Source organism: Melopsittacus undulatus, chromosome 8 (genome assembly GCF_012275295.1).
Source record: "Melopsittacus undulatus isolate bMelUnd1 chromosome 8, bMelUnd1.mat.Z, whole genome shotgun sequence".
Classification (NCBI taxonomy): domain Eukaryota; kingdom Metazoa; phylum Chordata; class Aves; order Psittaciformes; family Psittaculidae; genus Melopsittacus; species Melopsittacus undulatus.
In genome coordinates this window covers 31,007,992-31,025,274 of record NC_047534.1, presented here as the reverse complement: position 1 = coordinate 31,025,274, position 17,283 = coordinate 31,007,992, and the positions used below count along the sequence as shown (strand labels likewise).

Sequence of the window (17,283 nt, the reverse complement as noted above, 5' to 3'; positions counted from 1 at the left end):
GGCAGATTGTGTCCAAAATTCAGCAACTTCAGGGTTCTGTAGGCACTGAAATCTTGTTTTAATGGCTTTGCAAACTCAGTAAATAACAACCTACATCACACAAGCCAACATCAGAATATTCAGAGACACTTCTGAGAAATTTCTGCATTTTGGGGGGCTCAGGTGAATCAATGACAAGTTGATTCACCCCCACTATCTCCTTGCCCAACTTTGTGAACAGACTGAAGCCTGGAGAACTCTCATTTCCAGCTCACAGCAAGAATGTATGGATGGCTGGGTGGTGTGGAAAGGGTACGTGAAGGAAAATACTTGTACATCTACAGTGCAGTCAAATTAGATAAATTCATCCTTTAATTGCTACTTCTTTTCTCTCTAGCCATTCCCTCAAACACATACTAACTTTCCCACATACTTGCAGGGAGGGTAGAACACCTGCCACTGGAACAGCCCAGCTCCTCTTACTGAGTGTACAACCCTGTAAATCATGATATAATACTATATGCCTGATCTGTTTTCAGATTATAATAATTCCAGACACTCTAGTGAGGAGCAACTGGTCTCCAGTATCTTCTGGTGAGAAATTTATTCTATTAATATTTACTTTTACATTTTCTCTTTTGAAGGTTGCTGATTAAATTGCCAGAGCTGAACTACCAGATCAGAGTGAAGGCAACTATTGACAAGTAAGACACTTTAAAGTGAAGATATTCTCTCCCTCCCTATGGAAACACAGGTTTTTCAATTGCTACCGGATCAGATTTAGAAGTTGCTCTAAAAAGGAAAAAAACAAAACAAAAAAATCCCCAAACAAAACAAAAACACAACCCACACCCCCCCCAAAGAATAGTTAAAAACCATGGTAATGCTTTTCTATTTTTAATGTGCAAGACTTGTCTTTTTCTAAAAAAAGCTGCTATGTCTAATTGGTGTTTTCGAATTGGAGGCAGGAAGACATTTAAGATTTGTTTCAAGACTTTGATAAAATTCATTGGTCTGAAATAGTAGCATCACACAAAGTTTTAAATTAAACCATATTGCATAGTTAGCTTTGAAATACGACTTAATTCTACTTATGTTAATAGGCCCAGTAGCTTTGATGCAGCTGCTGCAAGTAGCACCCGAAGCTCGTGCTTGAAAAGCTAATGCTGTTATTAGTAATTGGCAGCTTACAGAGTTTTACCCCTGCTTGAAATTAAGACTGCTACATAAACTCCTCCTTCCTAAAATGTTTGGTTCTCCTTTATGTTCCCATTATTTCTTACAGTAGACCCAAATGAACAGGATCCCCAGCTTCTTGATTATAATTTCCTAAGTAAAAAGCATCTCAGAGCCTGTCTATACAATGTGAAAACAGTGTTAATGTTGCCTGGTGTCTCTTTGAGTTGATGCATCTTCTCTCAGCAAGGTGTATTATTTTAAGCAATACCCTGTACTGTAGAGCAAGCTTGGTGACAGACAGGTCACAGCACCCTAGCATGATAAAACACAGGACAGAAGACTTGCTGTCAAGGTATGGTTTCAAAATCAGCAAAGGTGATCCAAAAGGCCACTAAAACCCACCTTGACCACATGCACATAGATGCTGGCCCAACAGAAGGAAGGAAAACAGTAGGAGAGCAGCCAGGATTGCTTCTCTCAAAAGCTGTGTACTGTCTGGTTTGTTCTTGTGCACACATTCTCACACCATAAGCTAAATACATAGGCTTGTATTGTTCCAGAACACAGGCATGCAGATAATTAGATAGTACTGTAGCTTTGAATACCCACATGTCATTCCAGTAGGAGGAAAAAGCTAGATAAAATATACGACTTGCATCTGGCCAGGTGCAAACTTCAGTTCTTTAGTTCAGTTGCTTGGTTGTACTGGTACTACAAGTTAACTTTGACAAAGCAAAATCTACCACCTCAAGATATATTTCTCAGTACAAGTTACGGCTTATACATTTACTGATTCAAAATCTGTTCTCCCCTCTCCCCCTGCCCCTCTTCTATTTTAGGAATGTTTCAACAGTAAGGTAAGAATAAAAAACGTCATATTTCTTAGATTAAATCAATATGACATCACTGGAGTACATAACTGTAATGTCCCCCATAGTAACCGTAGATTCATTCTGTGTGGAACACACATGAAAGCAATGAACATGGATGAATCCGCAAATGGAAGCCTGTCCGTAGAATTTCGACATTTGGTAAGTTTGACTTCTCTTCCTGTCATGTACCTTTGGTATAGAAATCAAAGAGTCTTTAAAGACTACGCTGGGAGAACTGTATTACTGTCAAGTATACACACTCATTTTCTTTTTCCTTATACAGAAAATTTACCCCTAGAACCTCTTTATCCCATTCCATACTTTATCCATTCCATAAGACTGTATATTTTCACTGAAATGACAAAGCAAATCCTAACTAATACCAGAAAAGAAGACTAATTATGCTGAACTACAGTTTCTCAGAAACTGGGTTTTATGTATAAGAAAAAACCCCAAACCAAACATCACCACTGTCTAGGGAAAACTATAATTGAATGCTCTAGATCTAGTTGAAACTAATGCCTGCCTGCAATAACTGTCTTTTGAGAGACTACAGCACTAGTACTGTAGCTTCTCTAATCTCCCATTGAGCCATGCTTTCTGGCTGGACTCACTCCCCTACGGTATTTTCTAGAGCTTAACCACAGATGCAGTGAGTCAGTGTAGGTTTGCAACAGGAGATGGAAAGTGACAGTCATTAGTGCTCTTTCTGTTATACATTTTGTAAGCACCCTAATAAACACTTTGTTACATTCAGTTAATTTCTTAAAAAATTCTTTAAAAATATCAAAAGACTATTCCCTGAATAGACTTTCCAAGGCATAGTGTCAGAGCCTTTGTCATGGAGTATGTGTATACTGTAAATAAAACCTTATCATATGAAGAACATCATGGTTAAATATGTTAAATATTAAAATTTAAATAATTACAATTTATTAAATATAAATATGGCCTTTATATGTGTTTCTGTCTATAGTTTCTTTGGCACATAAACATTGTTTTGCTTTATACAGCAGCCCAAAGAAATGAAATCAAGTGCTGGCAGCAAAGGAAATGAGGTTTGTGCACTTATTCCTCTTTTAGGCTTCCTTTTTGGTCACTTACATTTTGGGAAAAAGAGGCTTTTTGAGTTTTTTGTTGAAACAATTTCTCCTATAGGAATGGTTCTTTTTCTGTTCTGTTGTCCAAGTTTACAGCTGAAGTAAGGGCATAATTATATTTGCATCAAAGAAGTTTGCATGCCTCAACCAGGATCAAAAGTGTGCTTAGTTTACCAATACTCATTCGACTCTGGTCATAGGTTCCCCTCTTGTGGTGACACTTAAACTATGACATGTCAGCCCTGACAAACCAGCAGATACTTTGCAGTACCCAGATTTCAGAGATATGCACGTACCACCCAACATCAAGGTGAAAAGGTATTGCAAGTGCTTGCTTGCTAGCAGGGGAGTTTAAACTCCACACATTCTTGCTTTGCAGAGAGCAGAAACCAGAAGTATTGACATCAGCACATGCAGTACACTGTGTCCCTGCGATCACCTGTATTGTAGAACACTTTCCATTCCTGTGTTACCCTTTAGCACCCCTCATTGTCCTTTGCTTCTTCTCCTGCCCAACTCCTAACCCCTTCCCCTTCCTCAGCATCTGCACAGCTCTACTATACATCCTTCTTCTCTGCTCTGGGGTTGGAACTAGATGATCTTCAGGTCCTTCCCAGCCCTAACTATTCTATGATTCCATGATTCCTGAGTGCCTCAGGTGTCACAGACAAGATCAGAATCCCATTTACTGCATGCCTTCATTCACCTGCATCTCTGCCAGGAGGGGAAAGGATAACCACCCCGCAGGGGAGAAGGCAGGATTATTCTCATCCATGCCATGCTGGAGGCAGCAGGCAGGGAGCGAGAATGCACAAGTACACACAAGTACTAGGGTGGCCCATCACTGTAAATTTAGCATGGCTATTTGACAATGAAAATATGCACATAAATCTCTTACTGAAGCAAGAGTCAGAAGCCTGCAGCCAATGATACAGCCTCTGCCAGTGCTACCACAACTGTGTTTCCCAAGGTAACTGCACTCATGAAATGCTTCTATGAATGCCACCTACTTGCCTATGAAGGAAAGTAGCTTATACTGGTTTAAGGTATCTCTGTACATTTTTTTGCAGAGTGGAAGTGCCGAGGGGAAAGTTGTACTGGCAAGTTTAGAAAAATTATTTAATAATAAAATCACCCATCACAGATGTAGTTGTACAAACATAAAAGTTATTACAAGTATCTTTAAATACAAAGCAAAGATGTGATCAGAATGGAGAAATTTAAGCAAGAACCTAAAGCAGAAGATACTCATGCATCTTTCACATGGTGTTTCTGAATGGAATAACTTGCAACCTGATTAGCAAGACTGAAACTCAAAGCTGGCCTCTCAATTGCTTTGACCAAGTCATTTGCATCAAGACAAGCAAATGCAAAACTGTAGGTGTAAAACTGTTAGTGTTCTACTTCTGGTAGCATTTTACTCCCACTTTCACATACTGTGCCTTTATAAATATGTAAAACACAGAGATGTGGAGAATTAGGACAGCTGAGCTGTGACACTGCTGATTTCCTCAACCAGAGCTTCTCCTTGATCAAAATCAGTCTGGGAAGTCATTGCTAACGTAAGCATTGGATTGATTCTACCTGTATTAATACATTCGTGTTCACTTGATGGATAATTATGTCATGTAAAAGCCCTCAGCTCTAAGCTGGATTTTCCCTTTGCAAGGCAGATTTATTATTCAGATACCTGAGGAACTCCTGTGGTCTCAATCCCTTATTTATACAGTATCTTTGCTTGCAGTGGCCTGCATTTGTCTCGGAGGAGGTCTTCAATGGGAAAGGCCACAAAGCACTTTCCCAAGGAACAGTTTTATTTTACATTGACTGAAACCAGAGTAGTACCATAATTGGAAGTATCTTGGTTTGGGATTTTTGATTCTTTTTACAAGTCTGATAAAACAATTATGTGATGGGGAGGGCAAAAACAACAACACAGGAAAAGGACAGATAGATTTTACTTATGGGGATGGAAATATATTACAAAAGACCTGTTTCCAAAGGGGCAGAGATTTGGATCTTTACAGAGTTATGCTGGTTTGTAATCAAAATAAAATGCTTGTATTACAAACTCTAATCGACTATGACAGACAGATTCCCTTCCTGGAAAAGCTTGGGGTTTTAATACCAGATTTACATTGGATTAGTGATTTAGGGCTCTACTCCTTCAGCTAGTACCGTCTAAGTATACTTATGACAGGCCTGTGTTCCCAGAGGAGAGCCTACTTGTCTGCCTGTCATTAAAGTTGTGGCTTATTGTTTCATTTCTAGCTTGTTTCTCCTGAAGTTTAACCTCACTTTTTAAACTGGAATTGTTATTCAGTAAAGAAACTTTAGGAAAAGTTGGAGATAATCTTTGTCAGACACAAAAAATAATCCATTAACATTTTGTGTGAAAATCTGTGTTTAAAAGTACCCTTTTAGAAAAAAATCAAAAGTGAAAGTTTAAAGTTTAAAAGTGTTGCTTTAACAATGTCAAGGGTTTTTTTCAGATTCATCAGGAAAAAAACACACCAGACTTCTGGACTAATTTAACATCAGAGTTTAACAAACAAATTATTTCCTTCACTGCCTTCTTTTCCAGTTCTACTTACATCTTGGATATGTGTTTTCTTGCAAAGTTGTGTCATGTCAGCAGTCAGATCACTAAAACAGTGTTAAATGCCATCTGTGCATTCACAGTTTTATAACCTATTTACTCCCTCAGGGCCCTCACATGGTGACTGAGGAGCTGCATTCCATCAGCTTTGAAACACAGGTCTGCCTGTATGGACTGACTATAAACTTGGAAGTGAGTATCCAAGCCAGATTTTTTGAGGCAAGAATAAAAGGCATTTTCCAGCAGCTTATAGAAGAACAGTAGTGTTGGGCCAGACCACAGGTCTCTATCCTAGATGTTATCTTCAGCAGTGAGCAGAGGTAGACATAATACTACAGAACTTCTGGACAGAACTGTATGCTTAAGCAAGAAAGAGGAGGCTAAAAAAAAACAAAGTATAACACAGCACTAACACTTTCCTTGGCAGCATTTACATACTGCACTCATTCTTTCCACCAGACCAGTTCCTTGCCTGTGGTGATGATTTCCAATGTCAGCCAGCTACCCAATGCCTGGGCTTCTATTATTTGGTACAATCTGTCAACCAACGATCCTCAGGTAGGTTTTCAGTGTGCAAGTACTGACTTGCTGCATTTTCACATTCCTATTAGTCAGTTACCAAATATATTCATTATAAAAAGGCTGTGTTTCCCTCAAACTGAACCTGTTTTATTCACATACGCTGTTATCAACATCATAGGTTCAAGTTTGCTTTATCTTTTGTTCCCTTCCCAAATACAAAACCATATGCATGCTTAGCCTTCCTTTTTGTAGGCTGAAGTAGTAGTTCTTACACTAAAGACAGGTGATAGCCTTTCTCCACAACTTTTCTAGTCTCCACAAGTTTTCTAGTTTCAATTTGTCTTTTTTGGATATGATTGACCAAAGCTGTAGATGGTACAAAATAATTCTATTAGTACAATTACAATTCAAAACTGTCAAAGTAGGTGCATAGGTGGGTCTGCAATGCACTCAAGTACTGCTTTCCAGCATACCTTTTATAGGAGCTTTCTGTGGGGAAGATAAATGTCAAGTAGCACCTTCTAGGGGCTCTAACTGTGAACAAAAGCAGAGTCTCAGGCTCTATACCCAGTTGACAGTGTTTGCAGACTGTAGAATAGTACTGTCAATAGCTCTCATACTTTCAGTTGGGGATTAGTGGCAATCAGAGTGTTCGGAGGAGAGAAAGGATGAGAGATGACCATGGGGTGTGCCTAAGAACGATGGCAGGCCAGCTGACCAGTAGCCTGGACTTCATTATCACTCTGTGACATTCCCAAAGAGCTTTTGCACAGTCTTTAGTATGTTTATGGCATGTACCAGAAACCAAATGAGAAACTAAGATGAGCCAAATGATTCAACTACATAACACTAGGAGTACACGATGGTTTAAGATTTCCATGCACCAAACATACTCAAGTACTAGACCAGCTGCATTAACTGGACAAGATTTAAGCAGATTTTCACTGTCTTAATATACAATGCTATCAGAAGCATAGCAAGAAATTTTATCATCCAAGATGCACACATGGACTCTGTCTCTCTCTAGGAGTTTCCCCCTACAACTCTGCTCAGGCACCCAAGTGGACCTTGTTGGGTGGCTGCAGGGGGAAGGGTCAGCCTTTTGGCCAATTTGCCCCAGTATATCCCCTCTGCACACCTTATTTTTAACACTTCCAGATTCTGCTCAAGTACTTGCAGCCTCTTTCACAGCCTGCAGTGTATTTCATGGTTGTTAACTGTCTAAACAAAGCACTAATTCCATTGCAGAATTTGTCTTTCTTCAATAATCCTCCTGCTGCCACTTTAAGTCAGCTCTTAGAAGTACTGAGCTGGCAATTTTCCTCATATGTTGGTCGTGGACTCAATTCTGAGCAGCTCAACATGCTGGCAGAGAAACTTACAGGTAAGAGTGTAGAAACATGCAGGTTTTATTTGCTCTCGAGCTCTTATATTTGGTAGTTGCAGGTAATGAGTTTAAATATATGTCATGGATTAATGCCAGCCAGCAGCTAAGTGCACCACTTCCCATGGTCAGGTGGGTGTTCAGCCATCCCCAGGCAAACAGGGCTCCATGATGCGTAGTGGTTCTTTGGGAAGACAAACACCATCACTACAAACATCCCCCTTTTCCTTCTCCCTCCTGCAGCTCTATATGCTGAGCATGACATCATGAGGAATGGAACATCCCTTTGGTCAGTTGGGGGTCACCTGTCCCAGCTGTGTCCCTTCCCAGCTCCTTGTGCCCCCCATCCTGCTAAGGAGGGGTGAGAAGCAGAAAAGGCCTTGGCCCTGTGTAAGCTCTGCTCAGCAATAACTAAAACATCCCTGTGTTATCAACATGGTTTCCAGCACAAACCCGAAACAGCCCCATTGCAGCTACTATGAAGAAAACGATCTCAGCCAACCCAGACAGCATGACCTCCACTTCCAGAGCTGACATCAAAAATTCCACAGAGACATTTTTTTCTTTAAGGAAAGGCACATGTCAGCTTATTGTCACCACAAAATGATTAAACTTCTGAACTTCCAGACTGCTAAACTGAAGAGGGCATCAGCATCATGCTGAACTGCAATGTTATTTTGTTACCTTAGCAAGTAATTATCTCATGCATCTGAAATCAAAAGGAAGTCTTTTTGCTTGCTTATGTGGTTTGGTTTAGGTTTTGTTTCCATTTTAGTACCTGTCTGTGTGGGTCTGTTTAGTTCTGGGACCCATCCTTCACCAGTGACAGCATAGCAAGGGAGCCCTGTAGCTTCAGAGAGGTGGACTATTGAACACTTTGATCTGGCTGACCCCCAGAAGACAGGCCTTCGAAGAAAGCTGGCAGAAGGAAAGAAAGCTTTATCTGTGGTGAGCTTTAAGAAACTTCATGCTGAGGCTGTAATACATCTAATGTTAGGCAAGAACAAAAGCATTTGTCAAAGACCAGGGGGAATTTTTACTTTTATTGTTTCAAAGCTGAAAGCAAAGACTGGTTTCCCTGCATAACAGTCACTTCCCCTGCTGGTTTCTTGGAGATTCCTTGCTTAGTGGAGGCCGCAGAGTTGAGATGTGCCATTGTAAATCTACAGAAATCATAAGAAAAAATAAATTGTCTTAAAATATGGAGGTTCAAGGTAGAGCAAATGCCAAGAGAAGTAACACTGGGGCTAAAAACTGAAACTGAGCATACAGTGTTACGGAAACAAAGTCCCACACTACGTCAGGCAAATATTCCCAAAACTACTATTATCAGCTGCTTCAAAAGAATACAGAAAATCTGATCTACATCCCCTTAGCACACCACTCTCCATCCATCTCCAGGTCTGGAGGTACTGTACTTCTCCCCCCACCAACTATACAGAATATCAAGCTTTATCTATTTCAAAACTTCAGAAACACAGGCTCACCATTTGTTTTTTCCCCTCTCAGGACAACAAGTTAGTTACAATGATTATCAACTATCCTGGGCAAAGTTCTGCAAGGTAGGGTTCCAAAAGTAAAACTGAATTCTCCTTTCTCTTACCGCTCATGTGTGTGCCTGTCTCCCAGATGCTACTGACAAGATTCCCACTTGCAATACGTGGGACTTACAGCCCAGCACAATCACATTCCTGGTAAAAGTTTAACTAGGAAAATCGTATTTCCAGAAGTTTAAAGTCTGGGCTAAGAGAAATACTTACAATATAGAGTTACATTGCTACAGATATTGGAAACTGTCATTATAGCATGCCCTATTACTTCTGAAAATGGCCAATAGATTGTGCTGGCAAACCATACAGTATATTTTCATAATATATTTTTCATATATATAAGCACACAATATATTTTTCATAAAGCACACAGTAATTTTTTCATATGGTCAGCTGTGACCTAAATTATTTCAAGTCAGATGATATATTCAGCAACTTTGATGAAGAACAGATAAATTGTTGGCAAAGGAGGGTAAAATCATTTTACTCTCATTAACTACATTATTTAAATAGGTATGGCACCTTGGAAGAAAGCTGAACTTTCTCGTCATCATTTCTGTCAAAATAGAATTTCATAACCAGGAAGAAACAATGACTGTGATTTCTTTTTTTTTTTTTCCTTGAAAAATGAGGTGTTTCCAATGCGTATTTTAAAAATCAATTGGTTTAATGTCAGGCTGAACGAGAGACATTGCTCAAAACAGCAGTTCAAATTTGTAATTCTGGCTTAAACAAATTAGATGATTCTTAAAATACTGAGACAGCCATGTCATATGGATGTTGGGTAACACCTCTCACTTCTCTCGTGGTTGTTTTTTTTTAACTATTAGGAACATTTGCCTGGAAAGTCTTTTACCTTTTGGGTTTGGCTTGAAGCTATCCTGGACTTAATTAAAAAGCACATTCTTCCTCTTTGGATTGATGGGTGAGCAACAAGGAAACTGCTCTATATTGATCTCTCCTTGCTTTGTCTTTTTTTCTCTTTACTAATCTCAGTTTTACCTATGCAGAAGAGAATTTGCAAAGAGTGCAAAACTTCTCCCTCTTCCCATTTATAACTTTTGGAATATTTTGCCAACAGGGAACACCATTGTATCTCTTAGAAACAGGTCATCTGTCTATCAGTTCTGTCAGTGTACAGTCAAGTACTGAGATAAATTCCATCATGCTTCATAGTACTCTGCACTCAATGCCATTGAGCTCCACCTATAAATCACATGAAGCTTTTGTCATAGTTTCAAGACCTTGTAAAGCTTTTGTAACCAGCCTTTGAAAATCTATATAGAGTTTGGCCAATTGCACTGAACAGACTGAAATCTGTATTTTTTTTCCAATAGTACACCCATGATTTTTTTTGTTACCCTTCAGGTACATAATGGGATTTGTAAGCAAAGAAAAGGAACGAATTTTGCTCAAAGACAAGACACCAGGAACATTTTTGTTAAGGTTTAGTGAAAGCAATCTAGGTGGAATTACCTTTACTTGGGTGGATCAGTTAGAAAATGGTAAGTATAATTTAAAAAAATAACATAAACTTCAAACTTTGCAATACACCTGTAATACAGAAGCCATGGTTTCTTCAGTTTGAAAGTAAAATTCATGAGTATCATGTCTTAGTATGGTTTTGGGCAAGATACAAGTATCATATTTACTGAAACATAAATCAAAACTCTGAAAATGTACCTCTCAGTTCTTAACTATCTAAAGTTCCTTAGGAAATGAACTTTATTGCAGGCTTCAAATTTGCATACACATGAGCAGAAGGTATATCTTGAAAGCTGATCTGAACAAGTAAAACCCACACCAGTGTAAATTGCAAGAGAGGCAAAAATACATTCTAACAGCAGATGCTGATCTACCAGTTATCAGAGGTCGTGATGCTTTTGTATTTTTACAGGAGACGTTACATTTCATTCGGTGGAACCCTATAACAAAGGTCGCTTATCTGCACTACCTTTTGCTGACATACTGCGTGATTACAAAGTTATTATGGCAGACAACGTTCCTGAAAATCCTCTGAAGTATCTGTATCCAGACATTCCCAAAGATAAGGCGTTTGGCAAACACTACAGCTGTCAGCCAAATGAAGGTTAGGCTCCATTTCTCTATTTGCCCTTTCTGCAAAGCAGCTGCAAAGTCAAGAGGCAATTTGAGGAATGTGGGGAGGGGAGAAAGAGAACAGATTAAGATGCCTCCTTTAATTGGCATCAAGATAAGTGTTTTAACACGTGTCTATCATTTAGACAGCTTCATTTTGTAAATACATTCCTGGTCTTAGAGGTTATATTAGAGAGACAACACCAATATTTCAAAGAAGCTAGGAATAGATCTTAGGGTACAAACAGTCAAAAAATCAGGATTATTTCTTTTCCTGACCATTGCATTACAAAATTCAGTGCTTGAGTGTTCAAAGGAGATGAAACTGAAAAGTCATCCTGCTGATTGGCTTTGTAATTATGTTACAGTAGCATACAGTCTCTTCGATTTCAAGGGAATTATGTATTTTCTAAACAGCTTGGATGACCCGTTTTGTTTTATTTCATTTCATTAGGTGGAACCATATAGCAAAAGGTCACTTACCTACCTACAGTGCCTTTTGCTGACCTACTTTGCAATTACAAAGTTATTATGGCAGACAATGTTCTTGAAAAACCCTGGCAATTGAACTGGAAAATACAAAAAAGCTAGACAAGAATGGCTTCAAATACATTCAGGCCCACACTTGCTCTTGCCTAAGTTACAATTCAGGCCATTTTTAGACCAAACTTGCTCTTGCTCAAAAGGCCCTCAAAGCCTTGATTTTTTAGTAGATAATACACATTGTTCTAGACTTCCAATATTAAAGGTTACAATGCCATCTGAGTTCAAACTCCTACTCTACCCAAAAATATTTGGAGGCTACAAGTGGTTTTCCTCTTCATTTTAATTGTTGACTTTGCCTAATGTTCTAATCCTCTAAAAATTTATGTGTATGCCTAATTTCATGCAAAAGACATTGCTGAAGCTGTATCTGTAGAGAGAGAGCACAAGCATTTGCAGAACTGAAATCTAGAGGCTCAAAATTACCAAGCTTGTAGAATTATGGTATATTCGCTTTTGAAACCCTACCAAGCTCTCTTTCACCAGTTGTGGTCTTATATTCTGATATGGCAATTCATATAAAGGGAGCACAGTCAAACATGTGACTAAGACCTGAACCCAAAGACCAATCTCAGGAATTCCCCTCATTTTTATGGCTGTTTATTCAAACATGAACAGCAACATTTCTGTGTTAATATATTATGGTCTGCAGCACTTAGAGCAGATATCTAATTTCAAATACATAATAAAACTACTAGGCAATATTTAATTTCTAACATTTGTTTTTAGTCTCAAAGCCCTCAGATGGAGGCGGCAAAGGTTATGTTCCTTCTGTATTTATCCCAGTCTCCAAAATGTAAGTGTTCTTATGGATGTATTACATTTCAAATATTATTTTTATTAAATTTATATACTGCTTCAAAGTTATTCCTGCCTCCCTTCTCCCATTCTAAGAATTCAGGAAAGCAACATATTGTAAGTTTTTGCTTGGCTAATGACTGCTAAAGACAAGAAAGGGAGGTAAAGAACTTCACTTTTATGTGCTTTTCCCATCCATGTGGCAAAACATTTGTGAAAATTGAATGAAGGCTTTGCAGTACTCTGATATACTAATCTTTCACTGCACCCTTTTTCTCTCCAGCAACTGATACTAGAGTCAGGTTTATCTTCTCTTCCCTTGGTCCTATCTCCTACATTTTTAAGTGTGTATCAGCTTGTTAGAATGTGCTTCTAGGGCACCCAGCAAGCCCAAGTATAAGCTTAACTTAAGCATTCACCGTACTTCAGTGCTATGCATCAAGTTAGAGGGATTTAGGTTGCTTTTAAGATTATTTTTGTGGTTTGTTCTTTTTCCTTTTTTTTAAGCTTAAATGATTCTACAGATCCACATTCTCCATCAGATCTTCTTCCAATGTCTCCAAGTGTTTATGCTGTGCTGAGAGAACATCTGAGTCCCACTGTGATCGAAACTGCTGTATGTTGTAAACTTTTCCATTCATAAGTTAATATTGTACATACATAAGCAAGTTGAACATGTACAACACAGATGCTGTTTATAAAAAAGGCTGCTTGTACAATTATTAGCAAAATCAGTGCTCTTTCATCACTCAATACAGACATTTCCTGTTCTAAATGGGACAGGATGTACAAGCATATTTGGAGTCACTGAAATTGTCTGACACACTGGCCAGTGAATCATGAATGTCAAAATTCAAAGATCCTAGAGTTCTTGCACAAATGAAACCTTTACACTGACAAACACATAACAATTACACTAATTCTGTAGCTAGCACAAAGGACTTGTCTTGCATAGGGGAGCTGAACAAGGAATATAAAAACTTGTGATTCAGCAAACTTGCACAACTTTTCTGTGCTGCAAGTTTCTACTTGAGGTACCAAAGTCAGAAATTAGATGTCAACTAAAATCTTCTTAACAAATAAAACTAATACTCACTAAGTATATAGAAGGATTGGGAAAACACTGTATCGACATCCTATGTGAAATATTTCCCTCTTGTACTTACTGACTAGAAATTGTGTTCTGAATCACTGTGGTTTAGAATACTTCGAGCACTAATGTGTGGCCACTGGAGATTTGCCCAGCAGACTTCTATCAGGAAACAAAGTAATGGTTTGGCTTTGACAGCTTTAAAAGAATACCTCCTTTTTTAATACTAGGTCTTGTTTTTCTCTATGTTCAATGACCTATGGTGTTAAAATAGTTATGCATTTAAATGCCTGTCAACTCCCCTTCAAATGCCTTTCTGTAAACACTCCTCCTCACCCACAGACCAAAACTAAACAAGAATCCTGACTGCTGCTGATATGAAGCACAGTTAAACTTTATATACAAATAGAGGAGTTCTTTAATATACACCAAGCTGAAGATCTGTTCAAGAGCCAAGTATCTTTTTCTTGCTTCTTCACCTTTTTCTCCAATAGCAAACTAGTTCTTCACCTAAAACTGAAATACTATTCTGAATGGAAAGTCTGTATTAAAACATATACACCCAATTTGAGACATGACCCCACTCGCTTGCTGTTTGGTTTATGCCATATGAAAACAGTTCTGACCTAAACTGCATTTGTGAAGTAGTATGCACTTGCCTTTCCCAAAGTTTAGTGAATGCAAATAACAGTTGGCTTCACTTCTGTTTATCATCAGGCTCCAAATGTTTTTGGTTTCTTTTAGCATTCAACAGTAATTCTCAGACCAGCTCTTTCCAGAGCTTATAAACAAGCTGTGACCATGCCATCTTTTGGAGTCATAACTGTACAAAAACCCCCATGTGTTTGGTAATGAACTGGGAGGGTCAAATACAATCATATTGCAGTTTTTAAGGGTACTAGAGAAGTGGCTCAGTGCTGCTAAATGGTAGGTGATTTTCTAGAGGCTCTTAACTAGAAATATTTTCTAGAATTAGTTGAGAAAATTGTTTTAGAGGATTTTAAGTATTCCCTCCTTACTTTTAACATTCTATTTAACTTGATAAATGGAAAAGAGGAAAATAAGGAGTTTTTTTTCCTTATCATCCCAAATTCACACAGCAAACTACCCTAGTGAAGAGCTACCCAAGTAGAGCAAGCAGACGATCTGCATTACTAAAGCAATACGTTCTCTCACTAAGATGCCAGTGAAAAAGCACTGTGTGAGATGCGGAGAACAAGGGTGCAATCTGCAGTGGAACAAATTATCCTATAACTCAGTAACTCGGTCTTAGCAAGATACACTTTCTGTAGTCTTGCTGAATTCTCTTCTAGTTCCCCCATCTCCAGGTTTCCCTACACATCAGGAAAACAAGACTCCACTAAAACCACTGCAATACATAATCCATAGGCTGCAAGAATCACAAAAGTTCATATAAAAATGTCTCTTTTATTGCAACTACCACACAGTGTTTTCTAATGAGCATTCCAATATTTTGTGAACAACCAGAAATGGGATCCTCAGTCTGTATTATGTTGTCAAAATGACACTGCAATTACATGGTGCCAAAGAAGGTTTAATGTGCAGTTACTTTTGAATGAACAGCAGCAACTGCCACAAGACTAATCTTTTCCTTCTTTTCTTGCAGCTGAGTTCTCCTTACTCAACTGACTGAAGTTCACAAACCAGAAAAAACAGTAAACACGTGTGGGTTAAAGATGCAGTAATTTTTATCATTTTCCCCCTCCATCATGTTTGTAAATCAGCATTTCCCAGAAACCATTACAATATTATTCTTGGGACCCTGTTACCAATATCGTGTAAGCCAGGAATCTTCTCCCTAGGGATTACAAATAGCCTCCTGCAAGTCAGAATTCCTCTCCTCACTGATAAAAGGCCAAATCATTTCTGGCTTGGAGGTCACTTTATTCAGCAAGGTCCAGCAGAGATAATTCTGCCAGTGAAATTTAGCATCCATAGAATTGCTGTAAATAACAGTATAAGAACAGAATGTTTTGCTTCTAAAGGTAGCATGTAAGGACAACTAAAGACATCAATGCGTGTGAGGAAATGATGATTTACTGCTCTAAGTAGTTTCTGTTTAATCATCATCTTGCATACTACTGGTTTAGCGACTATTTTAAAGCAAAGATTCTCGTCCCCCTGAGTTGAGATGTCCCATAGGTGTCCAGGATTTGCTTTTTCCAAAGATGAACTAGCTTCAGCATAGATTTTTATGTGCCATGAAGAAAAAAGGTCTGCAAGACAAGGGTGTCCGAGAAAGGAAACAGACACAAAACTTGTGGTTTCAAAAGGCTGTCTCCATTTTGCTGCTGAAGTGCATTTGTGCATAAAGTACTCAGATACTACAGCAAGAACTATCAGAGTTTAACATGGAAAAATCCTGATCTGGCAGAGTCTGGACGCTATCTGGTAAATGTGGACTGGGAAGCAGTTTTAAAGGAATAGTTACTGAAGAGCTGCAGCATTTGCTGATCACTGGGCAATTTGTGCTACATGACAAAGTATTACATGCCTGCCAGAGTCATTTAATAAGCAGAATAACTAGTTTTTGTATAAATGGTAAAGTGCCTTCTTAAAATATTCTCTTTATTATTTCGGGCACTGTGTAGTGCTGGGCTTGGGTTGTTTGGTTTTGTTGTTGGTTTTGGGTTTTTTCACTTTCCTACTAATATTATCCGCAAACCCCCTGTTAATAATAAACATGCAGTTCCAAGGCTGCTGTATTTCATGTATTTCTCATTCAAGATTTAGATCTTGTCTGCAGAATAAGTGGTTAATGCACGCAATGTTCCTAAAATACATGCAAACACTTGCACATTTGCGCCTTGCGATCTTCTGCAAATTAGGTTCAAATTAGACATCTGGGATGAAAACAGCCTCCTTGAATCAGTAAGTCCTGAATTTTGCTTTCATTTTGCCTTTTTTACTCACTCCTCTCGTGCATACTATTAACATTAGTTGAAAGCAAGTGAATGGAAACAGAGTAATGAGATATTTCTGTGCTGCGTAGGAACATGAACGAACATGTCTCTTCATCACAGTGAATTAAACCAAGCTGCAGATAAGAAGTCCTTCCCCTTCAGAAAGCATCATGTATAAATAATTTTTCAAAACAACCATTGTGTATATAGTTTGGTAAAATCTGTAATTTATATGACCAGCATAAATAAAAATGGATTTTAGCTTAAAGTTGGGTACCTGGGCTTCTGTGGAATTTTTTCCAGATAGAACAAAAAGAGTCAAGCCTTCCTTGCACTGATCTCAAGTCTGAACTACAAGTAGCAACAGACTTCTAAAGCAAGCGTAACTTTACCTCACGCTGGCTAATTGAATGTCTTTTCATTCTAACCTCAATACAAACAAAATGGGGGGTAGCCTGTCCTTTTGACCATCTAAACTTCACAGTGAGTACTGTGAGTACTGTTTCATGTGCTATATAGCACATGAAACAATCTTCCCTCTCCTTCTTCCCTGCTCCCTGTGCAATGCAACTCTTCAAGACTCTCGAGTCTTGACTTCAACACAATATACTTTGTGTTACTGAATTGCATTGTGGATAAGGTTTTG

At 38.5% G+C, this 17,283-nt stretch overlaps 1 protein-coding gene across 1 annotated transcript in view; it reads left to right on the top strand.

Annotated features, from left to right (window-relative positions):
* STAT4 (signal transducer and activator of transcription 4) overlaps positions 1–15,820 on the top strand; it is a 38,758-nt gene extending 22,938 nt beyond the window's left edge. Inside the window, exons 10-23 of the mRNA XM_005145574.3 lie at positions 624–683; positions 1,998–2,015; positions 2,096–2,189; positions 3,044–3,088; positions 5,838–5,921; positions 6,189–6,287; positions 7,500–7,635; positions 9,145–9,197; positions 10,016–10,110; positions 10,554–10,690; positions 11,083–11,274; positions 12,555–12,621; positions 13,131–13,239; positions 15,341–15,820. Coding sequence (XP_005145631.1) covers positions 624–683; positions 1,998–2,015; positions 2,096–2,189; positions 3,044–3,088; positions 5,838–5,921; positions 6,189–6,287; positions 7,500–7,635; positions 9,145–9,197; positions 10,016–10,110; positions 10,554–10,690; positions 11,083–11,274; positions 12,555–12,621; positions 13,131–13,239; positions 15,341–15,367 — 1,216 coding nt within the window. The 3' untranslated portion in view covers positions 15,368–15,820. The remainder of the gene's footprint in view (positions 1–623; positions 684–1,997; positions 2,016–2,095; positions 2,190–3,043; positions 3,089–5,837; positions 5,922–6,188; positions 6,288–7,499; positions 7,636–9,144; positions 9,198–10,015; positions 10,111–10,553; positions 10,691–11,082; positions 11,275–12,554; positions 12,622–13,130; positions 13,240–15,340) is intronic.
* The last annotated feature ends 1,463 nt before the right edge of the window (positions 15,821–17,283 follow it).